We start from the raw sequence: 27,999 nt of genomic DNA on the forward strand, positions 1-27,999 counted from the left end.
CCTTAGTGTGTTTTTTTTTTGTTTAAAAGAATGTTGAGGACCTTAGTATTCTATTTTTCATAGAATTTGAACGAATCTTGGGGCTCCTCGTGTTTCATTTTTTAAAGAATTGGAAATAATCTTGGAGTTGTTTGTGTCTTATTTTGCAAGAGTTTAAGAACCTTGAAGCCATCTAGTGTTATGTTTCTAAAAGTATCTTTAATGTTTTTCATGTTTAGTTTTTGAAAAAATCTTGAGTGCACTGGCGAATTTTTTGGAAAAGTTTAAGAGTCTTGAACTTGAAAAAATCTTGGTGTTTTATTTTTGAAAGAATCCGAATGATTCTTGGGGGTTTCAGGTGTTTTTTTTTTGAAAAAAAGTAAAAGATTCTTAGAATTACTGGTGTTTGATTTTCGAAAAAATTACGAAAACTTGCTGTTTATTTAGAGAGTTTAAGAGGGTGTTGAGACCTACGGTGTTTTATTTTTGAGAGTTTAAATGAATTTTGGAAACTTCTGGAATTTCTTTTTAAGAACTTTTTAAGAACTTTGAAGAATCTTAGAGGCCTCTGGCGTTATCTTTATGGAAGCATCTTGGAGATCTTTCATGTATAGTTTCTGAAAAAAAAAAAGGAAAGATCTTGGGTTTTTCTGGTGTATTTTTTTTTAGAGTTTAAAAGAATTTTGAGGCACCTTATATTCTATTTTTGAAAGAATTTGAAGGAGTCTTAGGGGTTTAAGTTTTTTTTGTTTTCGAAAAATGTCGCCCTAGTGTTTGATTTTTTTAAAAATTTGAAAAAAATTTAGGTACAGTTGCTGTTTTTTAAGAGTTTAAAAGGATTTTGAAGGAATTTCAAAAAATCTTGGAGATTCTTCGTGTTTAATTTTTGAAAACAATTGAAAAAACTGCTGAAGCTATGGCGTTTGTCAAAATAAGTCTTATCTGAGCAATTAAGTGACGTCATCACATTATTGGTAGGGATGATAAGAAAAATTTTGGTTAGTGTTTTACCATCTACATGATATTCTTCATATAATACCAAAATTATATAAAATTAAAAACAACACTATTATGAACTTGAAGTCAATCAAATTCAAGATATTGTATTTTTCCTTGGCTGCGTAAACATCAATTTGAGTGTTGTTCAAGATACTTAATGGTACTTTCTTGTACTTGAAACAATGTTTAACGATAATCATATACGCATAGCCTTCGTGGATACAAATAACACATTCTTCTAATAACAGCTTTACAACAAAGTAGTACCACCAAGCAGAAACCACACAATAAAGATTAATCTAAAAAGTAAAACTGCCAATTTAAAAATCTTTAAAATACTTCTAATTTTTAGATGATTTATGAACGACAACTCCAAACTTTAGCAACCTCCGTATGGTTTTTACTCCTCGTTGGTGCTACCCCAATTGGTTGGACGCTCTACTTATTATTACTAACAACACGTTTTTGGTGGCTAGGAGTACTCTACCTCCTCTGGTGCTACCATGACCGCAAAACTCCAGAAACCGGAGGACGTTCCAATCAATGGTTCCAAAGCTTGAAATCATGGTGGTACTACAAAAATTATTTCCCTGCTAACCTAATCACACCAGAAATAACACTAAACCCACAACAAAACTATCTCTTCGCTTGCTTCCCTCATGGAATCATACCCACAGGCCTCTTCCACAACATATCCAGCTACTACAGCGAATTTCGACATTTGTACCCCAATTTCAAGGTTCATATAGCAGTCCTCCGAATATTTTTTTACAACCCCTTCTTCAGAGAACTCGCTCTAGCTTTGGGATTTGTGTCGTGTTCAGCCAAATCCATCAGTTACGTCTTACGTAGACCAGGAGGTGGCCAAATCGTTCTTCTTAGCGCAGGGGGTGCCTCAGAAACTTTCAACGCTGGTCGAAAAGAGTATAAATTTTTCGTCAAAAGTCGCAAAGGTTTCGTTAAGGTAGCACTACAAAATGGTACCTCGCTAGTACCGGTTATCACATTCGGGGAAAACGAAATTTTTAGACAGGTACATCATGCGAAAGTACGACGGGTGCAGGAGTTTGTTAAGAAATGGTTCGGGTTTGCGCCGGCGTTGTTTTATGGAAGAGGGGTCACTGAGACGACTTTCGGTATAACACCACTGAGGCGACCGTTGAAGACTGTTTGTAAGTTGTATTTTAGTACTGGGTTTGCAAACTCACGACTCTGATTTAGTGGGTACCCCAATTGAAGTTGAAAAACGAGAAAATCCGACTGGTGAGGAAATTGATTTGGTGCATGAGAAGTTCGTTGATGGACTGGTACGACTTTTTGAAAAATACAAAAACGAGTTTTTGGAAAATCCACAGGAAGTTTTGTTATTAGAATAATTTAATAAATACGTACATGTTTCGGTGACCCCTCTTTGACTAACCTACTTTCACTCGGTCACGTTAAATTGCGCTGTAAACTTGTTACCAACAAACAAGAATAATGCAAACCTCACTGGACTCTCTAGAAAAACTATATTTACCCAGCAGATGGTCTCAAAGGTACCCACCGGACACCATCGTCGAAAAACACGTACAGTTCGCCCAAACAGGTAAGTCCATAGTACCAAAATTCGTACCCAATTTACTTTTGTCTTACAGAAAGTGACAAAACCAGACAAACTATACCTTCTATGTTAAACCTCAGCTACGGACCTTTGGAAAAAGAGAAAATCGACATTTTTGGCACTGACTTAGACAACGGTAGGTGAAATACAATTCCAGTAAGTTAATAACCCCCAGTTGCAGATGCTCCAATTTTTGTCTTTGTCCATGGAGGTTATTGGCAAGAAGAATCCTTGAAGCGTGACACTTACCATTTCCTAGCCACACCCTTGTACAAAAATGGCATAAAGTCGATTTTTGTAGGCTACGAACTTTGCCCAAAAGTGTCTTTACCGGAAATTGTCAAAGAAATTGAAGTCGCCACAAAAAAATGCTTGGAGTATGCTAAAGAAAACAAATCTAAGTATGACAAAACGTTGTATCAATAAAAATATCATTGTATTGTTGCAGGGGTGTACATCTGGTGGGGTATTCAGCAGGTTCGCACTTAGTGGCAGCACTGTACACAAATATTGCTAAAAATTTAAGCAACGAAGAGAGAAATTTTATCAAAACAGTAATTCTGATAGCTGGAGTTTATAATTTAGAACTAATACCAGAAACTTCGATTAATGGTGCCTTAAATTTAAGTAAAACTGACGCAGTAGCACTAAGCCCTCTTAAACAAAGTCTCGTTGGTGAAATTTCTTCAACAATGTGTGTTGTATCTGCTGAAAATGATAGTCCAGAGTTTAGAAAGCAATCAAAAGAGTTTCACGACAAGTTAGAACACGCAGGTGTGAATTCATCTGCGATCGTTGTACCAAAAGTAGACCATTTTGATATCGTTGAGCTACTGTACAGTGAAAATTTTCAACTAACGAAGTCAATACTTGACTTAATAAAAAACAAGTGAATAGATAGGTAACATTTAATTATACGAAAATACAAAAATTTACAAATATCTAAACATTGTGTTCTTGCTTTAAAGCGGCGACTTCTTCACACAACTCGACCAATTCACTCATCATAGCGATACTTTTGTTCTGTTCATGTTCCACCTTCATATAATCTGCTTTAAAATTCATCACCACGTTCATGCTTTTAATAAACTGAAATCAAAACGTTAAACATTGTCAAAATAATACAAACCACACTTTACCTCCAGCGCTGTTTCAATCTGTTGACTAAACGTCTTAAGTGTTTCCTCAAATTCACTGACTAAACTCTTCTCGGTATCCACAGACTCCGTGTTTTTCATTACTTCTAAATTTTTTTTTGTAAACTCGGGAAAATTCTTCTCTAACTTGTCCATAACTGATGCCAATTGGTGATTCAGGGTGGGATCAAGTACAAACTCATTTTCAACTCCGTTTTCCGAGTTGAGAGACTTTTGTAAAGTCTCAATTTCTTTCCGATAATCTGCTAGTTTTTTTGCTCGTTCTTCAGGAGTGAGGGTTCTCTTTGGACCATACATTGGAAATAAATTGTTGTCAAATTTCAGAACATCTTCTATTTCTTCAAGGGAAACGGTTCTAGGAGGTTCATCAAATTTTTTGACCTCGGAAACTAGTTTCAGATGCGTGAACATCTTATATAATACGGCGAACTAAAACAAAAACAAAATAAGGCATTTTGTTTTTGCACAGTTTTGGATTTGTACGCATTCGATTGGTAACACACTTGTATTGTTGGTTGCCTATCCACGCCACACAAGTATTAAAAATAAATCATTACCTGTTCTGACGGTTCACAATCCCCATTCATGAACTTATCCTTTTCTGAGGTACTGCAAAACCCGCTACAATAAATCAGGTGCCCTAATTCTTCTTTGGTTGCAATTTCAACAATGTCGCAGTAATCGTCATCGATTTGCTTCAATATCCACCCAATCAAAAACTGTCGATTGACTTTGGAAAACACATCAGCTACCTCCTCCTCATCCATGCCATGTATGTTCGGGTAATTAAACTCCTTCAAACACTCGTGCATGAACGGAAACTGGTCCATTTCTGCAACAAATCGAATTTCGCGCGTTAGTCCCCAGCGCCCTCTGTCAGTTCTGTCACACACTCCACCCCTCCTCTCTCTCTCTCCAACTCATTCAAAAACAAAGACGGACGATGCGAATGCGGCCACAAGTTGTGTTGGTCGAAAATGGCGAGAGTGATTTTAGTATTTTAATTAAAACTATGAGTGTCTGGGTCTTTGGAAGCACGAATGGACTTAAATTATGTGATTAGTGTGAACAGTCGATGACAGAAGTGTGATTTCACTAAAGGTGGGTTCAAAGCGACCGGAAATGTGGGTTTACCAAGGGGTCATTGTTCAGAAAATTCACGAACGTTATTGTGAAAATTGCTAAGTGAAGTCGATACTGGTTGTTGGGGGTTTTTAAAGGTATTTTACACTTACTTGTTTTCGCAGAAGTGAGGTTAAACGAATCACTACCGGTTTGAGGTCGAACGGACGCGTAACCTTCGAGGCGTCAGCGAAACGGCGGTTAAAATGACAAGAAATGGGCCAGTGGGGGCGTGCGCTTGGGGGACTTGGGTTTTTATGAGATGTTTTTGGGGTACAAAAAAGATCCAGATTGCTCTGATACCAAAAAAAAATATAAAGCGAAATGACATTTGTTGCCAGTGGCGGGTCGATTTCACTTCATCTGGGGAAATTTGTGTGGCAAGGGGTTATTATGTCATAAGTTGTGACGTCACGAGTTGTAAATTGTCTTAAATGGCTAGTTTGGCATATTGCAAACGAAATCACAAAACCAACCAATTTTCAAGAAAGGAAGTCGATGTTTGTAAATATTTTCAATCCAATTTTGAAATAATCCACGTTATTTATAATTTGTGTATAGACTTACGGGATTTTTAAGTAAAGTCATTGAAAGTCATTTCGTCAATTATTGCTTAAAAATATGTAATATCATTTCAAACACAAAATTTGGTAAGTGTTTCCACAAAACATAGAATTATGCAACACAAAATACACTATAACTTTTCACCCGTGAAAAAATCCATAAATTTGTTATTATAAAAACCATAATTTTATTTCAAATAAGTGTACTTTGAGGAACTGAGTCGATTTATTCGCCCATTTGTTTTTTGGTATATTTTTTGTATATTTCATAGTTTTTAATTCGATAATCAGTTAAAATGTACTTATATGTATAACGATTAAAACAAAAGAAAGTCATAGAATTTTGTTAAAGGGACAAGAGTTATATATATTAAGCTCCGTCGCCGTGACTCACGAAGAATAAAGAAATCATCACAATCGAGATAGGGCGGGTGGGCGGGCTTATATTTTGCCTTTTTTTTTCTTCATATACGTGGCCATCTTTTCACACCAAGAAACTTAAAACATAGTTGAAATGCTACATTTTTGCAAGGAAATATGGATTTTGCAATTTTGGGACGGAGCCTTATTTCAAAATCGATATTTCCCTATACAAATTTTCCATTTTAAACATGTTTTAAGTTTCATCTTGTGAAAAGAAGGCTACACATACTAAAACAAAAAGGCAAAATGGAAGCCCGCCCACCCACCCTATCTCGATTGTGATGATTTTTTTATTCGCCGTGAACCAAAGGGGCAGAGCCTAACTGCAAAATACTTATTTCTTTACAAGATATTAAAAATAAGTTTTTGAGTATCGTGTTGTTTAAAGAATACTATGTATATTAAGAAACAAATGGAAAATATATACCCCACCCACCCACCCCATCTCTATTGTGATGATTTTTTTTATTCTTAGAAACGCAGAATATGTTTAAATTTGTAAATGTTTGTAAGGAAATATGAATTTTGCAACTAGGCTCCACCCCTAGGTCTGACTACGAATGAAAAATTCATCACGATTGAGATCGAGATGGATGGGTGGGACTTCTCTTTTAGTTTTCTTTTTTTATTATTACTATTATAATATTTTTAATTAATACATTTATTAGTTTTCTTTGGAAAAAGAATATGTTTCATATGGTAATTTCCCGTAGAAAAATAAGGATTTTGCAATTAAGCCCAGCCCCTCAGCTTACGACGAATAAAAAAAATCATCCGAATCGAGATAGGGCGGGTTGGTGGGGCTTATGTTTTGCTTTCTTTTTTCTTAATATCCGTAGCAAACTTTTCACATCAAGAAACTTAAAACATGGGTTTCATGTTGTGAAACGAAGTCTACACATATTAAAAAAAAAAAGGCAAAATGAAACTGAAAACATGTTTAACTATCCTATTGTCGAAAGAAAACTATATATATTAAAAAAAAAAGATTAAACCCTACCCACCCGCCCCAATCTCAATTGTGACGAATTTCATATGATAATTTTTTGTAAAGAAATGACGATTTTGCAATTAACCTCCGCCCTTCAACTCACGATGAATAAAACATTTATCACAATTGAGACGGGGTGGGTGGGCGGGGCTTATATTTTGTATATTTTTTGGTTTCTTTTCACAACAAGAAACTCAAAGCATCGTTAAAATGGTACATTTTTGCAAGAAAATATGGATTTTGCAATTTTGGGGCGGAGCCTAATTTCAAAATCGATATTTCCTTATACAAATTTTCCATTTTAAACATGTTTTAGGTTTCATCTTGTGAAAAGAAGGCTACACATACTAAAACAAAAAGGCAAAATGGAAGCCCGCCCACCCGCCCTATCTCGATTGTGATGATTTTTTTAATTCGCCGTGAACCAAAGGGGCATAGCCTAACTGCAAAATACTTATTTCTTTACAAGATATTAAAAATAAGTTTTTGAGTATCGCGTTTAAAGAATGCTATGTATATTAAGAAACAAATGGAAAATATATACCCCACCCACCCACCCCATCTCTATTGTGATGTTTTTTTTTATTCATAGAAACGCAGAATATGTTTAAATTTGTAAATGTTTGTAAGGAAATATGAATTTTGCAACTAGGCTCCACCCCTAGGTCTGACAACGAATGAAAAATTCATCACGATTGAGATCGAGATGGATGGATGGGACTTCTCTTTTAGTTTTCTTTTTTTATTATTACTATTATTATTTTTTTAATAAAAATACATTTATTAGTTTTCTTTGGAAAACGAATATGTTTCATATGGTAATTTCTCGTAGAAAAATAAGGATTTTGCAATTAAGTTCAGCACCTCAGCTAACGACGAATAAAAAAAAATCATCCGAATTGAGATAGGGCGGGTGGGCGGGGCTTATGTTTTGCTTTGTTTTTTCTTAATATCCGTAGCAAACTTTTCACATCAAGAAACTTAAAACATGGGTTTCATGTTGTGAAACGAAGTCTACACATATTAAAAAAAAAAGGCAAAATGAAACTGAAAACATGTTTAACTATCCTATTGTCGAAAGAAAACTATAAATATTAAAAAAAAATTAAGCCCCACCCACCCGCCCCAATCTCAATTGTGACGAATTTCATATGGTAATTTTTTGTAAAGAAATGACGATTTTGCAATTAACCTCCTCCCTTCAACTCACGATGAATAAAACATTTATCACAATTGAGACGGGGTGGGTGGGCGGGGCTTATATTTTGTATATTTTTTGGTTTCTTTTCACAACAAGAAACTCAAAGCATCGTTAAAATGGTACATTTTTGCAAGAAAATATGGATTTTGCAATTTTGGGGCGGAGCCTAATTTCAAAATCGATATTTCGCTATACAAATTTTCCATTTTAAACATGTTTTAGGTTTCATGTGTGAAAAAACGTCTACACGTATTAAAATAAAAAAGGCAAAATATTGATTCCAGTTTACGCCAGAAACTGAACCAGAAGACCCACTATATAACTATTTTTTGCCCTTTTAAAATTTATAAATTTTTGTGATTTAATCAACTCTAAAATTATTGTCCGATTACATTTCCGTTTAACCTGTCACTGAAGTGATTCATAAATGAACTCAGATTTACCAAGAACTGTCGTTTTAAACACGACCATTAATATTGTTAATTTAAAACTGGTTTTTTTCTGAAAAATCTATTTTAAATTACTTGTTAATAACCTCATCATACATTCTTCAGTTATCTTCAAGTCTTGTATTATTCTTCCATTGATGCCCGATTTTTTTTACGACTACACTCATACAGGGAGATAACACAAATCCTTCCCTGACAAGTAGACTTTTCTACCCGACGTCATAAGATAACGCGAATTTATTATACAAATTTGAAGACTAAATTAACCTAAATTTTGACTTTCAGCTCAACATGGCCAGCCCCTCTCCCCAGAGCAGCCCCATGCCTCCCCCGCAAGCCCCCAGTCCCATGGGTCCGCCCATCCAAAGCCCCGCCCCGCCCCCGTCCCCTCACAGCCCTTACCAAGCCCCTCCCCCCATGGGCGGCCACGTCAACGGCCCGCCTCCACATTCCATGCCGCCAAACGCCGGCCCCGGCCACCCTAACATGGTCCCCATGCAGCCCAATCCCGGCCACCAACACCCCATGAACCCGAACGCCCCCGGCCCGCACATGCCTCCTCAGCCCCACTCCATGCCTCCTCACGGCCCACAGCCCCACGCGGGCATGCCCGGCGGCCCGCACCAACCCCCGCAAAACCACCCCAACGCTCCGCCGCCGCAGGGACACCCCGGCGGCCCGCAAGGCCACCCCAACCACCAGCCGCACCCGCCGCCGCAGGGACACCACATGGGCGGGCCGCCGCCCCAAGGACACGCGGGCGGGCCACCGATGCAGATGCAGCCCGGGGGACCGCCGCCACCGCACCAGCCGCACGGCGGGCCGCCGCCGCCGCAAGGACACCCGGGCATGCAGCCGGGGGCGCCGCCCCACGGGATGGGCCCGGGGCACAGCATGCAGCAAGGGCAGCCCTACCCGGGGCACCCGATGCCCATGGGGGCGCATCCGCAGCAAGGACAGGTAGGGGTCAAGTATAACACAAATATTTCTTATTTGTTTCCCTTTGTTATTATTTGCGATTTAAAGAAAAATAATTTTAAAAACCACCCCCTTCTGAAGTGTGCATGTTGCGCTACTGACTGATAGTTCGTTGTTAGATTCTGATGACTCACAATATTGAACTATCTGTACAAAATCCAGTAGGAGTGCTTTTTATATGGAAAATTGGGGTTGATACATTATTGCGCTTTTCTTGTGAAAATTTCATAGTAGATCGACTTATTTCTTCTTCGCTACTGATTCTAACAATGTAATTTTTATTACACTAGTATTTTAATTTCTTTCTTTGTTGCTCGTACAAAATTTTATCTTATTTGAAGACTGCACCGTTGCATGAAACATTTTTTCTACATGCGTATATAAGGATTAGTGCTGCTATAAATTAATAAAATAAGCGTCATTGTTGTCTTGTTGAGCTTAAGTCATAAAATCTTCTATTCTAATTTTCATGCTAATTGACACAAGTTTTTTCTACAACAACACATACATGTAATTTAAATTATAATTACACACAACTGATGAATAATTGATCACTTAATTGTCACGCCTTACAACAAATTACTCTCTAATTGATCATTTTATAACATTTACATTAAATTTATTTGTTAGTAGTTAGACATTCTAAAATGAAATATTTCTAAAAATGCTAAATCTCCTTGACAGTGCCACTCCAAGGTTACTCTTTGCATTTATTTACCGCAAAATCGGTGATGCTGAAATAATTTCCTAGTTTCTGCTAGATAATCATGTATTAAGCAATACTTGTTTTTTTTTTTTAACAATACATTAAATATAATAGTGACTAATTACTTTATCTCATTCTCATTTACATCCAACATTGGCCTTCTTAACTAGTAGGGCGGCTAATCTTTCGTCATCGGCTTGCTTCTCGACTGCTAACAGCTGATCTAGAAGTCTTTTTGAAGCCGCTGCTATGAAATTAGGGTTCATGAGGTCGAACTCTTTCCCAGCTAAAACCAAAATGATTTGTGTCGTCCCGAAAAAACAAAAAATGGGGTCATAATACCTGTGGAATCACTGACCGCTCCACCGGCTTCTCGTACTATTAGAACCCCAGCAGCGGCATCCCATGGGTACAACCCATCGCATTGGTAGGCATCCATCGACCCTCGGGCGACGTAACAAAGACCCATTGCAGCTGAACCCATCGAACGAATCCTGTCAATTTTATTTCGTATTTAGTATTTCTGGTTACTAAATTATACCAAAACTCACCCCATAATCGCCGATATCAAATGAGAAAACCTGTACAGGTACATTTCCCGGAGTTTGTCATTCCTGGCGAGGGACAACTCATAGTTGAGGACACACTTCTGGATATCTAGACACCCGATTTAGGTTTATGGGGGTCGTTTCAAACTACTTACTTGTCTGTTTGCTGGTTTGAAGTCTCTTCCCGTTCAGGAACGCCCCTTGACCCTTGATCGCCGTGTACAATTCCTCCATGAAAGGGTTGTAAATTATGCCCATCACTTGCTCCTTTTTGATGGTAAGCCCGATTGAGATGCACGTGATCGGGAAACTTCGCACGAAATTCGCTGTACCATCGATGGGGTCGATGATCCACGTTGGGTCATCGGTCAACTCCGATATGTAATTCTTGGCTGAAGATTCCTCCTCGCCTATGAATCTAAAACGGGGTTTTTAGACGGAGAAAAATTTTTGACGGGTCTTACTTGTGGGTGGGGTATTTGGTCTTGATTGCTTTGATGAGTATGTCTTCGACTTTGCGGTCGTAGATGGTGACGATGTCGTAGATTTCTTCCTTGGTTTCGATTTCGTAGTCGTTGGCTTCGAGGATTACCTAAAATTAAACAAAGCGTGAGGATTATTCCAAAAATTGCAAAAAATTACTTACCTTTCCCGATTCCTTCACCAAAGGTAGGACGAAATCGAAATATTCTTGCACTTCCTGGTGACCCATCTCGCTTCGACCGATCTTTCCAATGTTCAAGTCACAAATGAGCGACAGTCTACAAAACCATCAAAGGCCTTGAGTACCCCAACTATATAACTTTCAGTTTTTACGCGCTCTCGATCTCCTGTATTTATAAGCCCGGTGGATGGGAGATGGAATTACCCACGATTCAACTACTGTGATTTTCGTGCACTAAACCGCAATTTGCATAGATATATATTTTTTTTACTCAAACAAAAGTTCTGTTTGGGCTAGATAATGAAAGTAAAATTAATTGTTCCTTGTACAAACAGTCTGAAGGACGAAAATATGTTTTATCGCACGATTAAGTTATTATTTAAATCAGACTATGCAAACACGTCACGTGTAAATTGGACGATGGTTTCCCCAACCTGTCACGAAAGAGTCCAGTAATGTTCCACTTAAACACCGGAAATTCCGGAAATGTAAGAACGGTTTTTCCCCAGAACCCGTCGTCGTCGCCCGGACCGCAGGGACCTCCTCCGGGCCCGCCTGGTCCAGGCCAGCCGGGACAACCCGGACCGCAAGGCCAGGAGAATTTGAATGCGTTGCAGAGGGCTATAGACTCCATGGAGGAGAAAGGGTTGCAGGAAGACCCCAGATACTCGCAGTTGCTGGCGCTGAGGGCTCGGACCAATGGGAGCAACACGATTTTTAGCCCATTGCAGATGAACCAGTTGAGGTTTGGTTGAGGGATTTTGCTGAGTAACGACTTTACTTAAGTGTGTTTAATGCAGGGCGCAAATCATGGCGTATCGGTTGTTGGCTAGAAATCAGCCGCTGAGTCAGCAGATGGTCAATGCGGTGCAAGGGAAAAGGCCCGATGGGGCTCCGCAGTGCCCGACGCCGCCGTCGAGTCCATTCCAGCCCCAGGGGGGTCCGGTACAGGCTCAGTCGGTAAGTCGTGAAGTGTATGACTATTAGCATTTGAGACCACCTGTTCGTAGTAGTCTGACAATGCATGTCGTTTGTTTCGTAGAGTAGATTATTTTGTTACCAGAAAAGATTGTACTACGTAATATCTTTTAAACAACTAAAAACAAGTGTGTTTATATTATTATTATCATCATTGTTTTTTGTAATGGATATTTTATGCCTGATTGTTTACGATCCAGACTTCATGGACGCCATATAGTTGAAAAATTATCGCTTTTAACTTTTTTACGTCACTAAATTAAATTTAAATGAAGCTTTAATTTTGTGTAAAAACATTTAAAAATAATAATCAAAGTAACTGGGTATTTTTGGCGAAAACAACTTCAATTTTAAAAATATTCGTTTTTAGATAATTCGTCCGTATATTATTGATGTTAAGCATGTGCTGATAATATATTTTTACCTCAGAGCCGAGGGAAGATCTGTCTAAATGATTTTAGACCAATTTTTGCGTTTCAAAGAGAAAGAATTTTACAGAATCTTAGGGGCTCCTAGCGACTTTTTTTTTTTTTAAATGTGATGTTTCGTTTTTGAAGGAGAAATAAAAATATTGTTAAAACCGAATAATTAGAAAATCAAGAATTTTGAAAATTTAAAAAATTCAAAAATTAAAATATCGAATAGATGAAAATGTTGAAAAATGTAAGATTTAAATTTTTTTTAAAATCGACCAAGTGAAAAAAAAAAACAAAGTCGAAAAATCTAAAAATTTTGAAATCGAAATCCAAAAAATCTCAAAATTGAAAAACAACATCAAAAGATCGATACGTGGAGAAGTCGAAAAATTAAGATACATATCGAAATAGCTGATGTTTGAAAAATGCGAAAATTCAAAATTGAAAAATTAATTCCAAAAGTAACAAATTAGTCGAAGGTTATTTCAACAGAACTTCCCTCGCCCCTAAGTGCAGTCAAATAAATCCGACATCTTTGTAAAATTATAATTTTTTTTTCGATTTGAGTTTCTCGAGTTTTTGATTTTTAATTTTTCCATTTTCAATTTTTTATTTTCTTTATTTTTACAATTTTTCAATGTTCCGATTTTATAATTGTTTGTTTTTTCATTTTTTAATTTTTCAGCTTTCCAATTTTCCAACTTTTGGACGTTTAAATTTTTAGATTTTTCATTTCTTCAGATTCGAGAAAAATCAGAAAATACAAGATTTAATTCCACCCACCCGCCCCGTTGTCAATTTTGGATTTTAAAATCTTTCGGTTTTTGATTTTTCGATTTCTCGTTTTTTCAATTTTTCAAGCTCTTAATTTTTCAATTTTTCGAGTTTTCATTTCTGATTTTTCCAACTTTTCTGTTTTTCAATTTTTTCATTTCTGCCTTCGATTTCTCGATGTTTGGGGTTTTCAATTTTTCAAATTCTCGATTTTTCGACTTCTTGATTACCCGACTTTTCAATTTCTTAGTTATTCAATTTCTCGATTTCCCCGTTTTTCAATTTCCCGGTTATATTCCATTTTTCGATTATTCTATTCGTCGATTTTTTAATTTTTTAATTTTTTGATTTGTGGATTCTCCAGTTTTCGATCAACATTTAAATTTGAAAATTTTTCGGTTTTTTGATTTTTCGACTTCTCGTTTTTAAAATTTTTCAAGTTCTTGATTCTTCAATTTTTTATTTTTCCTTTCGATTTTTCGGTTTCCTGATTTCTCCACTTTTCAAATTCTTAGTTATTCAATTTTTCGATTTCGCCGTTTTTCAATTTTTCGATTTGTTGAATTTTCAATTTTTAGATTTTTCGAGTTTTCGATTTTTCAATTTTTGATTTTTCGATCTTTGGATTTTTCAATTTTTTTTTTTTTAGATATTACCAGATATTTTCCGGATATTTTCACTACGGGACCGATTGTTGTCACTCTATACGTTAAAAAAAAAACAAAGATTAAGTCCCACCCACCCGCTCCAATCTCAATTTCATATTGTAATTTCTTGTAAAGAAATGAGGATTTTGTCATTAAACTCCGCCCTTCAACTGACAATGAATAAAACATTCATCACAATTGACAAAGGGTGGGTGGGCGGGGTTTATATTTTGTCCATTTTTTCTTAATATACGAAGTCTTCTGTTCCCAACAAGAAACTGAAAACATTTTTAACTATTCTTTTGTTGAAAAATATATATATATTAAAGAAAAAGCAAAGATTTACTACCACCCCGTTCTCAATTTTGGATTTTAAAATTTGTCGGTTTCTTGATTTTCTATTTCTCGTTTTTTCAAGTTCTTGATTATTCAATTTTGCGTTTTTTCAATTTTTTTGATTTCTCCATTTTTCGACTTACCGATTTTTCGACTTTTCAATTTTTCAAGGTACCGATTTTTCGCCTATTCTATTCCTCGAATTTTGAATTTTTCTATTTTTTGCTTTGTGGATTCTCCACTTAAGATCAATTTTTGGATTTTAAAAATTTTCGGTTTTTTGATTTTTCAATTTTGAGTTTTAACGATTTCTGTTTTTCGGTTTTTCAATATTACAGTTTCAATTTTTTTATTTTTCCCTTCGATTTCTTGATTTCCCCACTTTTCAATTTCTTAGTTATTTAATTTTTCGATTTCCCCGTTTTTAAATCTTTCAATTTGTTGAATTTTCAAATTTTAGATTTTTTGAGTTTTCGATTTTTCGAGATCCCGATCTTTCGGTTTTTCAATTTTTTGATTTCTCCCTCCGATTTTTCGATGTCTGGAGTTTTCAATTTTTCGATTTCTGCATTTTTCAATTTCTTGAATTTGCTCTTCAATTTTTCATTTTAAGATCTTTGGATTTTCAATTTTTTTTTTTACTACGGGACCGATTGTTGTCACTATACGTTAAAAAAAAAACAAAGATTAAGCCCCACCCACCCGCCCCAATCTCAATTGTGATAAATTTCATATTGTAATTTCTTGTTGAGAAATGAGGATTTTGCAATTAATTTACCGGGAAATTTAAAAACGTGGAAATCGAAAAATCGGTAAGTCGAAAAATGAAAAAAATTAAATATCGACAAATCGAAAAGCAAAAATCAAGAAAATAAAAAATGGAGAAATCAAAAAATTTAAAACTCGAAACACCGAAAAATCGAAGGGAGAAATAAAAAAAAAATTGAAAAACCGCAAAATTGAAAAACCAAGAACTTGAAAAAACGAGAAATCGAAAAATCAAGAAACCGAAAAATTTTAAAATCCTAAATTGAGAACGGGGCGGGTGGGTGGTACTAAATCTGTGTTTTTTTTTTAATATATTTTTTTTTTTCAACGACAGGATAGTTAAACATGTTTTCAGTTTCTTGTCGGGAAAAGAAGACTTCGTATATTAAGAAAAAATCGACAAAATATACACCCCGCCCACCCACCCCTTCTCGATTGGGATGAATATTTTATTCATTATTGTAGAAAAATGAGGATTTTACAACTAAGCTCCGCCCTTCAACTCACAATGAATAAAACATTCATCACAATTGAGAAAGGGTGGGCGGGCGGGGTTTATATTTTGTCCATTTTTTCTTAATATGCGAAGTCTTCTTTTGGCAACAAGAGACTGAAAACATGTATAACTATCCTGTTATTGAAAGAAAACTATATATTAAAAGAAAACAAACAAAAATTATCATATATCTCGTGGTGGTAATATAACGTTATTATACCGTGCAATTGTTTTTGCGAAAATTTGAACGTTCAGCGAAAAACTGAGAGCGGATTCATATACTACAAGTATAGGAGTATATGTTTGTGTAAAATTCAACTCATTTTAAAATGCGGAAAAATCGAATAAGTAAAAAATCAAAAAAACAAAGTCGAAAAATCGAAAAATTTTGAACTCGAAATTCAAAAAATCCCAAAATTGAAAAACTACATCAAAAGATCGATAAGTGGAGAAGTCGAAAAATCAAGATACATATCGAAATAGCTGAAGTTTGAAAAATGCGAAAATTCAAAATTGAAAGATTTATAGGTACCTAAAAAACCCCGATTAATCCAAAAGTTGAAAAATTAATTCCGAAAAATCTAAAAATGAGAAGGCAAAAAATCGAAAGACAAATCGAGACAACAAAAAAGTAACAAATGTGTCGAAGGTTATTTCAACAGAACTTCCCTCGCCTTTAAGTGCAGTCAAATAAAGCCGACATCTTTGTAAAAAAAATTTTTTTTCGATTTGCGTTTCTCAAGGTTTTAATTTTAAATTTTTCCATTTTCAATTTTTTATTTTCTTTATTTTTATAATTTTTCAATGTTCCGATTTTATAATTGTTTGTTTTTTCAATTTTTACGATATCTCTTAGTTTTCATTTTTAAATTTTTCAGTTTTCCAATTTTCCAACTTTTGGACGTTCAAATTTTTAGATTTTTCATTTCTTCAGATTCGAGAAAAATCAGAAAGTACAAGATTTAGTAACACCCACCCGCCCCGTTGTCAATTTTGGATTTTAAAATCTTTCGGTTTTTGATTTTTCGATTTCTCGTTTTTTCAATTTTTCAAGTTCTTGGTTTTTCAATTTTTCGATTTTTCATTTCTGTTTTTCAGTTTTTCGGTTTTTCAATTTTTTCATTTCTCCCTTCGATTTCTCGATGTTTGGGGTTTTCTATTTTTCGATTTCTCCATTTTTGAATTTTCTAATTTTTGCTCTTCGATTTTTTCACTTGTCGATATTTAAATTTTTTAATTTTTCGAATTCTCGATTTTTCGACTTTTTGATTACCCCACTTTTCAATTTCTTAGTTACTCAATTTCTCGATTTCCCCGTTTTTCAATTTCCCGGTTATTCGATTTTTCGAGGTCCCAATTTTTCGATTATTCTATTCGTCGATTTTTTAATTTTTCAATTTTTTGATTTGTGGATTCTCCACTTTTCGATCGATTTTTAAATTTGAAAATTTTTCGGTTTTTTGATTTTTCGACTTCTCGTTTTTAAAATTTTCCAAGTTCTTGATTGTTCAATTTTTTATTTTTCCTTTCGATTTTTCGGTTTCCTGATTTCTCCACTTTTCAATTTCTTAGTTATTCAATTTTTCGATTTCCCCGTTTTTCAATTTTTCCATTTGTTGAATTTTCAATTTTTAGATTTTCCGAGTTTTCGATTTTTCAATTTTTGATTTTTCGTTCTTTGGATTTTTCAATTTTTTTTTTTTTTTTAGATATTACCAGATATTTTCCGGATATTTTCACTACAGGACCGATTGTTGTCACTTTATACGCTAAAAAAAAAACAAAGATTAAGTCCCACCCACCCGCTCCAATCTCAATTTCATATTGTAATTTCTTGTAAAGAAATGAGGATTTTGCCATTAAACTCCGCCCTTCAACTGACAATGAATAAAACATTCATCACAATTGACAAAGGGTGGGTGGGCGGGGTTTATATTTTGTCCATTTTTTCTTAATATACGAAGTCTTCTGTTCCCAACAAGAAACTGAAAACATGTTTAACTATTTTTTTGTTGAAAAATATATATATATTAAAAAAAAAACAAAGATTTAGTACCACCCGGTTCTCAATTTTAGGTTTTAAAATTTTTCGGTTTCTTGATTTTTTGATTTCTCCATTTTTCATCTTCTTGATATTTGCTTTTCGATTTGTCGATATTTAAATTTTTTTCATTTTTCGACTTACCGATTTTTCGATTTCCCCGTTTTTAAATTTCTCGGTTATTCAATTTTTCAATTTTTCGACTTTTCAATTTTTCAAGGCCCCGATTTTTCGACGATTCTATTCCTCGAATTTTGAATTTTTCTATTTTTTGATTTGTGGATTCTCCACTTAAGATCAATTTTTGGATTTTAAAAATTTTCGATTTTTTGATTTTTCAATTTTTGGTTTTAACGATTTCTGTTTTTCGGTTTTTCAATATTACAGTTTCAATTTTTTTATTTTTCCCTTCGATTTTTCGATTTCTTGATTTCCCCACTTTTCAAATTCTTAGTTATTCAATTTTTCGATTTCCCCGTTTTTGAATCTTTCGATTTGTTGAATTTTCAATTTTTAGATTTTTTGACTTTTCGATTTTTCGAGATCCCGCTCTTTCGGTTTTTCAATTTTTTGATTTCTCCCTCCGATTTTTCGATGTCTGGAGTTTTCAATTTTTCGATTTCTGCATTTTTCAATTTCTTGATTTTTGCTCGTCGAGTTTTCAATTTGTCGACATTTAATTTTTTCATTTTTCGACTTTTCATTTTTTCAATTTTTGGTTTTTCCGTTTTCTCTCTTTTTCGGTTTTTCAATATCACGGTTTCAATTTTTTGATTTTTCCCTTCGATTTTTCGATTTCTTTATTTCCCCACTTTTCAATTTCTTAATTATTCAATTTTTCGATTTGTCGGATTTTCAATTTTTCGATTTTTTGACTTCAATTTTTCAAGGTCGCGATTTTTCGACCATTCCATTCCTCGAATTTTGAATTTTTCTATTTTCTGATTTGTGGATTCTCCACTTAAGATAAATTTTTCGATTTTTCTTTTCTGGTTTTTCCGACTTTTCTGTTTTTCAGTTTTTCGGTTTTTCAATTTTTGATTTCTCCCTCCGATTTTTCGATGTCTGGAGTTTTCAATTTTTCGATTTCTGCATTTTTCAATTTCTTGATTTTTGCTCTTCGATTTTTCAATTTGTCGATATTTAATTTTTTCATTTTTCGACTTTTCGTTTTTTCAATTTTTGGTTTTTCCGATTTTGTTTTTCGGTTTTTCAATATCTCGGTTTCAATTTTTTTATTTTTCCCTTCGATTTTTCGATTTCTTTATTTCCCCACTTTTCAATTTCTTAATTATTCAATTTTTCGATATCCCCCTTTTTAAATTTCCCGGTTATTCAATTTTTCGATTTGTAGGATTTTCAATTTTTCGATTTTTCGACTTCTCAATTTTTCAAGGTCGCGATTTTTCGACTATTCTATTCCTCGAATTTTGAATTTTTCTATTTTCTGATTTGTGGATTCTCCACTTAAGATCAATTTTTCGATTTTTCATTTCTGGTTTTTCCGACTTTTCGGTTTTTCAATTTTTTGATTTCTCCCTCCGATTTTTCGATGTCTGGAGTTTTCAATTTTTCGATTTCTGCATTTTTCAATTTCTTGATTTTTGCTCTTCGATTTTTCAATTTGTCGATATTTCATTTTTTCATTTTTCGACTTTTCGTTTTTTCAATTTTTGGTTTTTCCGATTTCTTTGTTTTTCGGTTTTTCTATATCACGGTTTCAATTTTTTTATTTTTCCCTTCGATTTTTCGATTTCTTTATTTCCCCACTTTTCAATTTCTTAATTATTCAATTTTTCGATATCCCTCTTTTTAAATTTCCCGGTTATTCAATTTTTCGATTTGTCGGATTTTCAATTGTTCGATTTTTCGACTTCTCAATTTTTCAAGGTCGCGATTTTTCGACTATTCTATTCCTCGAATTTTGAATTTTTCTATTTTCTGATTTGTGGATTCTCCACTTAAGATCAATTTTTCGATTTTTCATTTCTGGTTTTTCCGACTTTTCGGTTTTTCAATTTTTTGATTTCTCCCTCCGATTTTTCGATGTCTGGAGTTTTCAATTTTTCGATTTCTGCATTTTTCAATTTCTTGATTTTTGCTCTTCGATTTTTCAATTTGTCGATATTTAATTTTTTCATTTTTCGACTTTTCGTTTTTTCAATTTTTGGTTTTTCCGATTTCTTTGTTTTTCGGTTTTTCAATATCACGGTTTCAATTTTTTTATTTTTCCCTTCGATTTTTCGATTTCTTTATTTCCCCACTTTTCAATTTCTTAATTATTCAATTTTTCAATATCCCCCTTTTTAAATTTTCCTTTCGATTTGTCGGATTATCAATTTTTCGATTTTTCGACTTTTCCATTTTTCAAGGTCGCGATTTTTCGACTATTCTATTCCTCGAATTTTGAATTTTTCTATTTTTTGATTTGTGGATTCTCCATTTAAGATCAATTTTTCGATTCTTCATTTCTGGTTTTTCCGACTTTTCTATTTTTCAGTTTTTCGGTTTTTCAATTTTTTTATTTTTCCCTTCGATTTTTCGATGTTTGGGATTTTCAATTTTTCGATTTCTTCATTTTTCAAAATATCCTAATTTTTGCTCTTCGATTTTGCCATTTGTCGATTTTTAAATTTTTTCATTTTTCGAATTCTCGATTTTTCGACTTCTTGACTACCCCACTTTTCAATTTCTTAGTTATTCAATTTTTCGATTTGTCGAATTTTCAATTTTTAGATTTTTCGACTATTCTATTCCTCGATTTTTTAATTTTTTAATTTTTTGATTTGTGGATTCTCCACTTTTCGATCAATTTTTGGAGTTTAAAAATTTTCGGTTTTTTGATTTCTCAATTTTTTTATTTCTCCCTTCGATTTTTCGATTTCTTGATTTCCCCACTTTTCAATTTCTTTGTTATTCAATTTTTCGATTTCTGCATTTTTTAATTTCTTGAATTTGCTCTTCAATTTTTCAATTTGTCGATATTTAATTTTTTCGATTTTTCAATTTTTTTTTTACTACGGGACCGATTGTTATCACTCTATACATTAAAAAAAAACAAAGATTAAGCCCCACCCACCCGCCCCAATCTCAATTGTGATGAATTTCATATTGTAATTTCTTGTAGAGAAATGAGGATTTTGCCATTAAACTCCGCCCTTCAACTCGCAATGAATAAAACATTCACCACAATTGAGAAAGGGTGGGTGGGCGGGGTTTATATTTTGTCCATTTTTTCTTAATATACGAAGTCTTCTTTTGGCAACAAGAAACTGAAAACATGTTTAACTATGCTGTTGCTGAAAGAAAACTATATATTAAAAGAAAACAAACAAAAATTATCATATATCTCGTGGTGGTAATATAACGTTATTATACCGTGCAATTGTTTTTGCGAAAATTTGAACGTTCGGCGAAAAACTGAAAGCGGATTCATATACAACAAGTATAGGAGTATATGTTTGTATAACATTCAACTTATTTTAAAATGCGGTTCGTTGGAAAAATCGAATAAGTAAAAAATCAAAAAAACAAAGTCGAAAAATTAAAAATTTTGAAATCGAAATCCAAAAAATCCCAAAATTGAAAACAACATCAAAAGATCGATAAGTGGAGAAGTCAAAAAATCAAGATACATATCGAAATAGCTGAAGTTTGAAAAATCCGAAAATTCAAAATTGAAAAATTTATAGGTACCTAAAAAAACCCGATTAATCCAAAAATTGAAAAATTAATTCCGAAAAATCTAAAAATGAGAAGGCAAAAAATCGAAAGACAAATCGAAACAACAAAAAAGTAACAAATGTGTCGAAGGTTATTTCAACAGAATTTCCCTCGCCCCTAACCGCAGTCAAATAAATCCGACATCTTTGTAAAATTATCATTTTTTTTTTTCGGTTTGAGTTTCTCGAGTTTTTAATTTTTCCATTTTCAATTTTTTATTTTCTTTATTTTTTCAATTTTTACGATATCTCTTAAAGTTTTCATTTTGAAATTTCTCAGTTTTCCTATTTTCCAACTTTTGGACGTTTAAATTTTTAGATTTTTCATTTCTTCAGATTCGAGAAAAATCAGAAAGTACAAGATTTAGTAACACCCACCCGCCCCGTTGTCAATTTTGGATTTTAAAATCTTTCGGTTTATGATTTTTCGATTTCTCGTTTTTTCAATTTTTCAAGTTCTTGATTTTTCATTTTATTCATTTCTCCCTTCGATTTCTCGATGTTTGGGGTCTTCAATTTTTCGATTTCTCCATTTTTGAATTTCCTAATTTTTCCTTTTCGATTTTTTCATTTGTCGATATTTAAATTTTTTAATTTTTCGAATTCTCGATTTTTCGAGGTCGCAATTTTTCGATTATTCTATTCGTCGATTTTTTAATTTTCTTTTTTTTGATTTGTGGATTCTCCACTTTTCGATCAATTTTTAAATTTGAAAATTTTTCAAGTTCTTGATTGTTCAATTTTTTTATTTTTCCTTTCGATTTTTCGATTTCCTGATTTCTCCACTTTTCAATTTCTTAGTTATTCAATTTTTCGATTTCCCTGTTTTCAATTTTTTTTTTTTTTTTTATTTCACCAGATATTTTCGGGATATTTTCACTACGGGACCGATTGTTGTCACTCTATACGTTAAAAAAAAAAACAAAGATTAAGTCCCACCCACCCGCTCCAATCTCAATTTCATATTGTAATTTCTTGTAAAGAAATGAGGATTTTGCCATTAAACTCCGCCCTTCAACTGACAATGAATAAAACATTCATCACAATTGATAAAGGGTGGGTGGGCGGTTTTATATTTTGCCCATTTTTTCTTAATATACGAAGTTTTCTGTTCCCAACAAGAAACTGAAAACATGTTTAACTATTCTTTTGTTGAAATATATATATTAAAAAAAAAACAAAGATTTAGTACCACCCCGTTCTCAATTTTAAAATTTTTCGGTTTCTCGTTTTTTCAAGTTCTTGATTTTCCAATTTTGCGTTTTTTCAATTTTTTTGCTTTCTCCCTTCGATTTTTCGGTGTTTCGAGTTTTAAATTTTTTTATTTCTCCATTTTTCATTTTCTTGAATTTTGCTTTTCGATTTGTCGATATTTAAATTTTTTTCATTTTTCGACTTACCGATTTTTCGACTTTTCAATTTTTCTAGGTCCCGATTTTTCGACTATTCTATTCCTCGAATTTTGAATTTTTCTATTTTTTGCTTTGTGGATTCTCCACTTAAGATCAATTTTTGGATTTTAAAAATTTTCGGTTTTTTGATTTTTCAATTTTTGGTTTTAACGATTTCTGTTCTTCGGTTTTTCAATATTACAGTTTCAATTTTTTTATTTTTCCCTTCGATTTTTCGATTTCTTGATTTCCCCACTTTTCAATTTCTTAGTTATTCAATTTTTCGATTTCCCCATTTTTAAATCTTTCGATTTGTTGAATTTTCAATTTTTAGATTTTTTGACTTTTCGATTTTTCGAGATCCCGATCTTTCGGTTTTTCAATTTTTTGATTTCTCCCTCCGATTTTTCGATGTCTGGAGTTTTCAATTTTTCGATTTCTGCATTTTTCAATTTCTTGATTTTTGCTCTTCGATTTTTCAATTTGTCGATATTTAATTTTTTCATTTTTCGACTTTTCGTTTTTTCAATTTTTGGTTTTTTCGATTTCTTTGTTTTTCGGTTTTTCAATATCACGGTTTCAATTTTTTTATTTTTCCCTTCGATTTTTCGATTTCTTTATTTCCCCACTTTTCAATTTCTTAATTATTCAATTTTTCAATATCCCCCTTTTTAAATTTTCCTTTCGATTTGTCGGATTTTCAATTTTTCGATTTTTCGACTTTTCCATTTTTCAAGGTCGCGATTTTTCGACTATTCTATTCCTCGAATTTTGAATTTTTCTATTTTTTGATTTGTGGATTCTCCATTTAAGATCAATTTTTCGATTCTTCATTTCTGATTTTTCCGACTTTTCTATTTTTCAGTTTTTCGGTTTTTCAATTTTTTTATTTTTCCCTTCGATTTTTCGATGTTTGGGATTTTCAATTTTTCGATTTCTTCATTTTTCAAAATATCCTAATTTTTGCTCTTCGATTTTTCCATTTGTCGATATTTAAATTTTTTCATTTTTCGAATTCTCGATTTTTCGACTTCTTGACTACCCCACTTTTCAATTTCTTAGTTATTCAATTTTTCGATTTGTCGAATTTTCAATTTTTAGATTTTTCGACTATTCTATTCCTCGATTTTTTAATTTTTTAATTTTTTGATTTGTGGATTCTCCACTTTTCGATCAATTTTTGGAGTTTAAAAATTTTCGGTTTTTTGATTTTTCAATTTTTTTATTTCTCCCTTCGATTTTTCGATTTCTTGATTTCCCCACTTTTCAATTTCTTTGTTATTCAATTTTTCGATTTCTGCATTTTTTAATTTCTTGAATTTGCTCTTCAATTTTTCAATTTTTCGATATTTAATTTTTTCGATTTTTCAGTTTTTTTTTTACTACGGGACCGATTGTTATCACTCTATACATTAAAAAAAAACAAAGATTAAGCCCCACCCACCCGCCCCAATCTCAATTGTGATGAATTTCATATTGTAATTTATTGTAGAGAAATGAGGATTTTGCAACTAACTCCGCCCTTCAACTCACAATGAAACTCAAAATAAAACATTCATCACAATTAACAAAGGGTGGGTGGGCGGGGTTTATATTTTGTCCATTTTTTCTTAATATACGAAGTCTTCTTTTGGCAACAAGAAACTGAAAACATGTTTAACTATCCTGTTGCTGAAAGAAAACTATATATTAAAAGAAAACAAAAATTATCATATATCTCGTGGTGGTAATATAACGTTATTATACCGTGCAATTGTTTTTGCGAAAATTTGAACGTTCAGCGAAAAACTGAAAGCGGATTCATATACTACAAGTATATGAGTATATGTTTGTATAACATTCAACTCATTTTAAAATGCGGTTCGTTGGAAAAATCGAATAAATAAAAAATCAAAAACACTGGAAGTCTAAAAATTGAAAAATTCAAAAGTCGAAGTATTGAAACAGATACAAGATAAATAGGAGATAATTTTTATATATTTCTTTACATAAGTACATAACACAATAATAATAATAATAGTAATAATAAACGAAATCAACGTCGTTATTATTGTTTTTTTCGATGTTATAGAGTCGATTAACAATTATTTCTAATTACATGGCGAAGAAATAATTGATGGAGATTATTCTCGTGGTAAATATTCATTATTAACACAGTGTATAATTATTAAGAGCATGAGCAAAATGAAAACAAAGTATGCGGACGTCAGTTCTACTCTCAATCGTCTTCATGAGTGTCCAAAATCGCATCGCTGTGACAGGGGTGTCCACAATTTCTACTAGGTCGCGAGTTTTTGGTTATCGTAAGGGATGTCCAAATTTTTTCTCGATACTAATTAGTACGTCAGGAAAAATGTATGCAGTCAGCGGTCCCCAAAATTGCAATTTTCGTTAAAAATTGCGAAAATGATGCGAAATGCAAAAATAATAAAGTACCTTTTTAGTAGACAATAATTTGGAAGTGTGTGTGTATTTTAATAAACGACTTTCAATAAACCTTGTGATAAAAATGTTTGTTTTTCCGAAGTTCAAAGAACTTTAAAACTTTGTTTAACAACACGCCGATTATGGAAGACAGTTTTCGGCTTAAAAAAGTCTATTCAGTGATATAAGTAATCTCACGTCACGCAGATAAAAATCACACGAATTGCACTAACACTAGAAACTTTTTTCAAGTGAGATGCACTAATTCACAAGGCAAAAAAGTGAATGCATTATTGCCGCCTTAAATATATAACTACTCACCTGTATGTTTTACTATTATTGCCTTTCCTTCTATGCTATGCTTAGTTTTGCTTGCTCGTCCTCCTTTTTTTATTAGTAGCGACTGATTAGTTGAATAAGCATGCGATTATTAGTAGATAAATACACATAAAAACAGCAATTTCCATACATTTAATGTCACGTTGAAAACATAAAGTCCCTATTTATAAAATATGCAACACATATGCTGGAAAAGTTAGATAACGTAGTTCGGTAGTCGTAGTATTTGTGCATGTTAAAAAACGTACGTTTTCTGTCAGTTGAAAGAGTTGCTGTTGCAAATTTATAGGGTGGTCCACCCGCTAGCGAACCTAACGAACCACTTCCGCCCGAAAGCGGTCCTACGCAACAAAGCATGCGACCTCCGGGACCTCCTGGTCCGCAGTCGGGACCTCCGCCTGGTCCTCCCGGTCCAGTTCCACCACAGGTAAAATAAACGCATGGCATTCAAGCAATGGCAATAATTCTGAACAAAAAACGAGACACGACGCTGATTATATTCATTTCCTTAAACTCGCAATTTTTTATTTCAATGTCAAAGATTCGGAATGTTTAATGGCTCGGTTCGAACTAGTATGACCTTGTTGAAAGGTAGGGGAGAGCGACACCTTTGACTAGAAGGGTCAACTACAAACGAACTTTTTATTATTATTATTATTATTTTGTCAATTGTAGTCGGGTTGTGTCAAAATACTACAAGTAACCCTATTAGGTCCAAATCCAGGGTGTCAAACCCGGTCCGCCTGGAGGACCCCAGCAAATTCCTTCGGGAGTGCGTCCTGGTGCTCCAGGCCAGCAGCCACAAGGAGGCCAACAGCCGCAGCAACAACAAACCTCCACCAAACAAAACCGCATTACAACCGTTCCTAAACCCGCAGGAATCGACCCGGTTGTAATCCTCCAGGAACGAGAAAACCGGTAAATACACTCGGAGTCCCTCAGGGTATATTTCGTAATTTTTGTGTGTTAAGGTTGGCATCGCGCATCGCCGCCAGAATGGACCAACTAAGCAACTTACCCACGAACATGTCCGAAGACCTCCGAATGCAAGCCCAAATCGAGCTCCGAGCTCTGCGCTGTTTGAACTTCCAGCGCCAACTCCGAAGCGAAATCATAGCGTGTACTCGCCGGGACACCACCCTGGAGACCGCCGTCAACGTGAAAGCCTACAAGAGAACCAAACGTCAAGGTCTGCGTGAAGCCCGAGCCACCGAGAAGTTAGAAAAGCAACAAAAACTAGAAGCCGAGCGCAAACGTCGCCAGAAACATCAAGAATTCCTCACTTCGGTGCTCCAACACGGCAAAGACTTCAAGGAGTTCCATCGCAACAACCAGGCGAAGTTGGCGCGGTTGAACAAAGCCGTAATGAACTACCACGCGAACGCGGAACGCGAGCAAAAGAAAGAGCAAGAGCGGATAGAGAAGGAGCGTATGAGGAGACTGATGGCGGAAGACGAAGAGGGTTATAGGAAACTGATCGACCAGAAGAAAGACAAGCGATTGGCGTTCTTATTGTCGCAGACGGATGAGTACATCGCGAATTTGACGGAGATGGTGAAGCAGCACAAGTTGGAGCAGAAGCGCAAGCAACAGGAAGAAGAGAAGCGGAAGAAGGTATCAATTTACATAGGGTGTTGTATTTTTTGACGTTGACACTTTTAGAAGAAGAAGAAACGTGCTGAAGGGTTGGACGACGATGGGTCGCAGGGGTCGGATCGACCCATCACTGTGGTGGAAATTCTCACCGGGAAGAGATTATCGGGAGAGGATGCCCCGATGTTGAGTCAGTTGCAAGAGTGGCTGCTGCAGCACCCGGGTTGGGAGGCTATAGATTCGGATGACGAAGATTCCGACGATGACGATGATGATAGTAAGTCAGTTAGGGTTAAATTAGGCGAGGATTAACCGGTTTTGTAGATGGGGGCAGACACCATGACGCTAGCAAGTCGGAAGAAGATAAGGCGAAGGAGGTCATCAATAAGGCGAAGGTGGAAGATGATGAGTACCACAAGAACGCCAACGAAGAACAAACTTACTATAGTATTGCCCATACGGTTCACGAAATCGTTACAGAACAAGCGTCCATCATGGTTAATGGACAACTCAAGGAATACCAGACTAAGGGTCTGGAGTGGCTGGTGTCTCTGTATAATAATAACTTGAATGGAATTCTCGCTGATGAGATGGGTCTGGGTAAGACCATACAGACCATCGCCTTGATTACGTACTTAATGGAGAAGAAGAAGGTTAATGGACCCTACTTGATCATCGTTCCTTTGTCGTA

At 34.3% G+C, this 27,999-nt stretch overlaps 5 protein-coding genes across 7 annotated transcripts in view; 3 read left to right on the forward strand and 2 right to left on the reverse strand.

Moving 5' to 3' along the window:
* The first annotated feature begins 1,330 nt into the window (after window positions 1-1,330).
* On the forward strand, window positions 1,331-2,354 carry LOC135125518 (2-acylglycerol O-acyltransferase 1-like). Its single transcript, XM_064051178.1, has 2 exons — window positions 1,331-2,150; window positions 2,200-2,354. The coding sequence occupies exons 1-2, from the start codon at window positions 1,331-1,333 to the stop codon at window positions 2,352-2,354; spliced, it is 975 nt and encodes a 324-aa protein (XP_063907248.1).
* Window positions 2,062-3,536, forward strand: LOC135124995 (kynurenine formamidase-like). Of its 2 annotated transcripts, XM_064050251.1 has the most exons (5): window positions 2,062-2,150; window positions 2,200-2,566; window positions 2,616-2,717; window positions 2,763-2,982; window positions 3,030-3,536. In XM_064050251.1, the coding sequence occupies exons 2-5, from the start codon at window positions 2,458-2,460 to the stop codon at window positions 3,472-3,474; spliced, it is 876 nt and encodes a 291-aa protein (XP_063906321.1). In that variant the 5' UTR covers window positions 2,062-2,150; window positions 2,200-2,457; the 3' UTR covers window positions 3,475-3,536. The 2 variants fall into 2 exon arrangements, with proteins under 2 accessions (XP_063906321.1, XP_063906322.1); XM_064050252.1 differs by having other exon boundaries at window positions 2,099-2,566.
* LOC135124996 (uncharacterized) lies at window positions 3,476-5,205 on the reverse strand. Its single transcript, XM_064050253.1, has 4 exons — window positions 4,974-5,205; window positions 4,296-4,570; window positions 3,721-4,167; window positions 3,476-3,670 (listed from the first exon to the last, which is right to left on the reverse strand). The coding sequence occupies exons 2-4, from the start codon at window positions 4,566-4,568 to the stop codon at window positions 3,524-3,526; spliced, it is 867 nt and encodes a 288-aa protein (XP_063906323.1). The 5' UTR covers window positions 4,569-4,570; window positions 4,974-5,205; the 3' UTR covers window positions 3,476-3,523.
* Window positions 4,679-27,999, forward strand: part of LOC135124992 (ATP-dependent helicase brm) — a 39,183-nt gene continuing 15,862 nt past the window's right edge. Inside the window, exons 1-9 of one of the 2 annotated variants that reach the window (XM_064050246.1) lie at window positions 4,679-4,839; window positions 8,773-9,447; window positions 11,893-12,128; window positions 12,184-12,343; window positions 26,005-26,142; window positions 26,428-26,633; window positions 26,687-27,329; window positions 27,378-27,585; window positions 27,633-27,996. In XM_064050246.1, the coding sequence (XP_063906316.1) occupies window positions 8,779-9,447; window positions 11,893-12,128; window positions 12,184-12,343; window positions 26,005-26,142; window positions 26,428-26,633; window positions 26,687-27,329; window positions 27,378-27,585; window positions 27,633-27,996 (2,624 nt within the window). In that variant the 5' untranslated portion in view covers window positions 4,679-4,839; window positions 8,773-8,778. The remainder of the gene's footprint in view (window positions 4,840-8,772; window positions 9,448-11,892; window positions 12,129-12,183; window positions 12,344-26,004; window positions 26,143-26,427; window positions 26,634-26,686; window positions 27,330-27,377; window positions 27,586-27,632; window positions 27,997-27,999) is intronic. The other variant, XM_064050247.1, reaches the window with a different exon arrangement.
* Window positions 10,217-11,621, reverse strand: LOC135124997 (inositol monophosphatase 1-like). The gene is made up of 6 exons (XM_064050254.1): window positions 11,366-11,621; window positions 11,184-11,311; window positions 10,875-11,137; window positions 10,723-10,828; window positions 10,514-10,665; window positions 10,217-10,457 (listed from the first exon to the last, which is right to left on the reverse strand). The coding sequence occupies exons 1-6, from the start codon at window positions 11,429-11,431 to the stop codon at window positions 10,309-10,311; spliced, it is 864 nt and encodes a 287-aa protein (XP_063906324.1). The 5' UTR covers window positions 11,432-11,621; the 3' UTR covers window positions 10,217-10,308.

This window comes from Zophobas morio, unplaced genomic scaffold, assembly GCF_036711695.1.
Source record: "Zophobas morio isolate AGI-343-1 ecotype UQ-CSIRO unplaced genomic scaffold, CSIRO_AGI_Zmor_V1 ptg000008l, whole genome shotgun sequence".
In the NCBI taxonomy this organism is placed as follows: Eukaryota; Metazoa; Arthropoda; class Insecta; order Coleoptera; family Tenebrionidae; genus Zophobas; species Zophobas morio.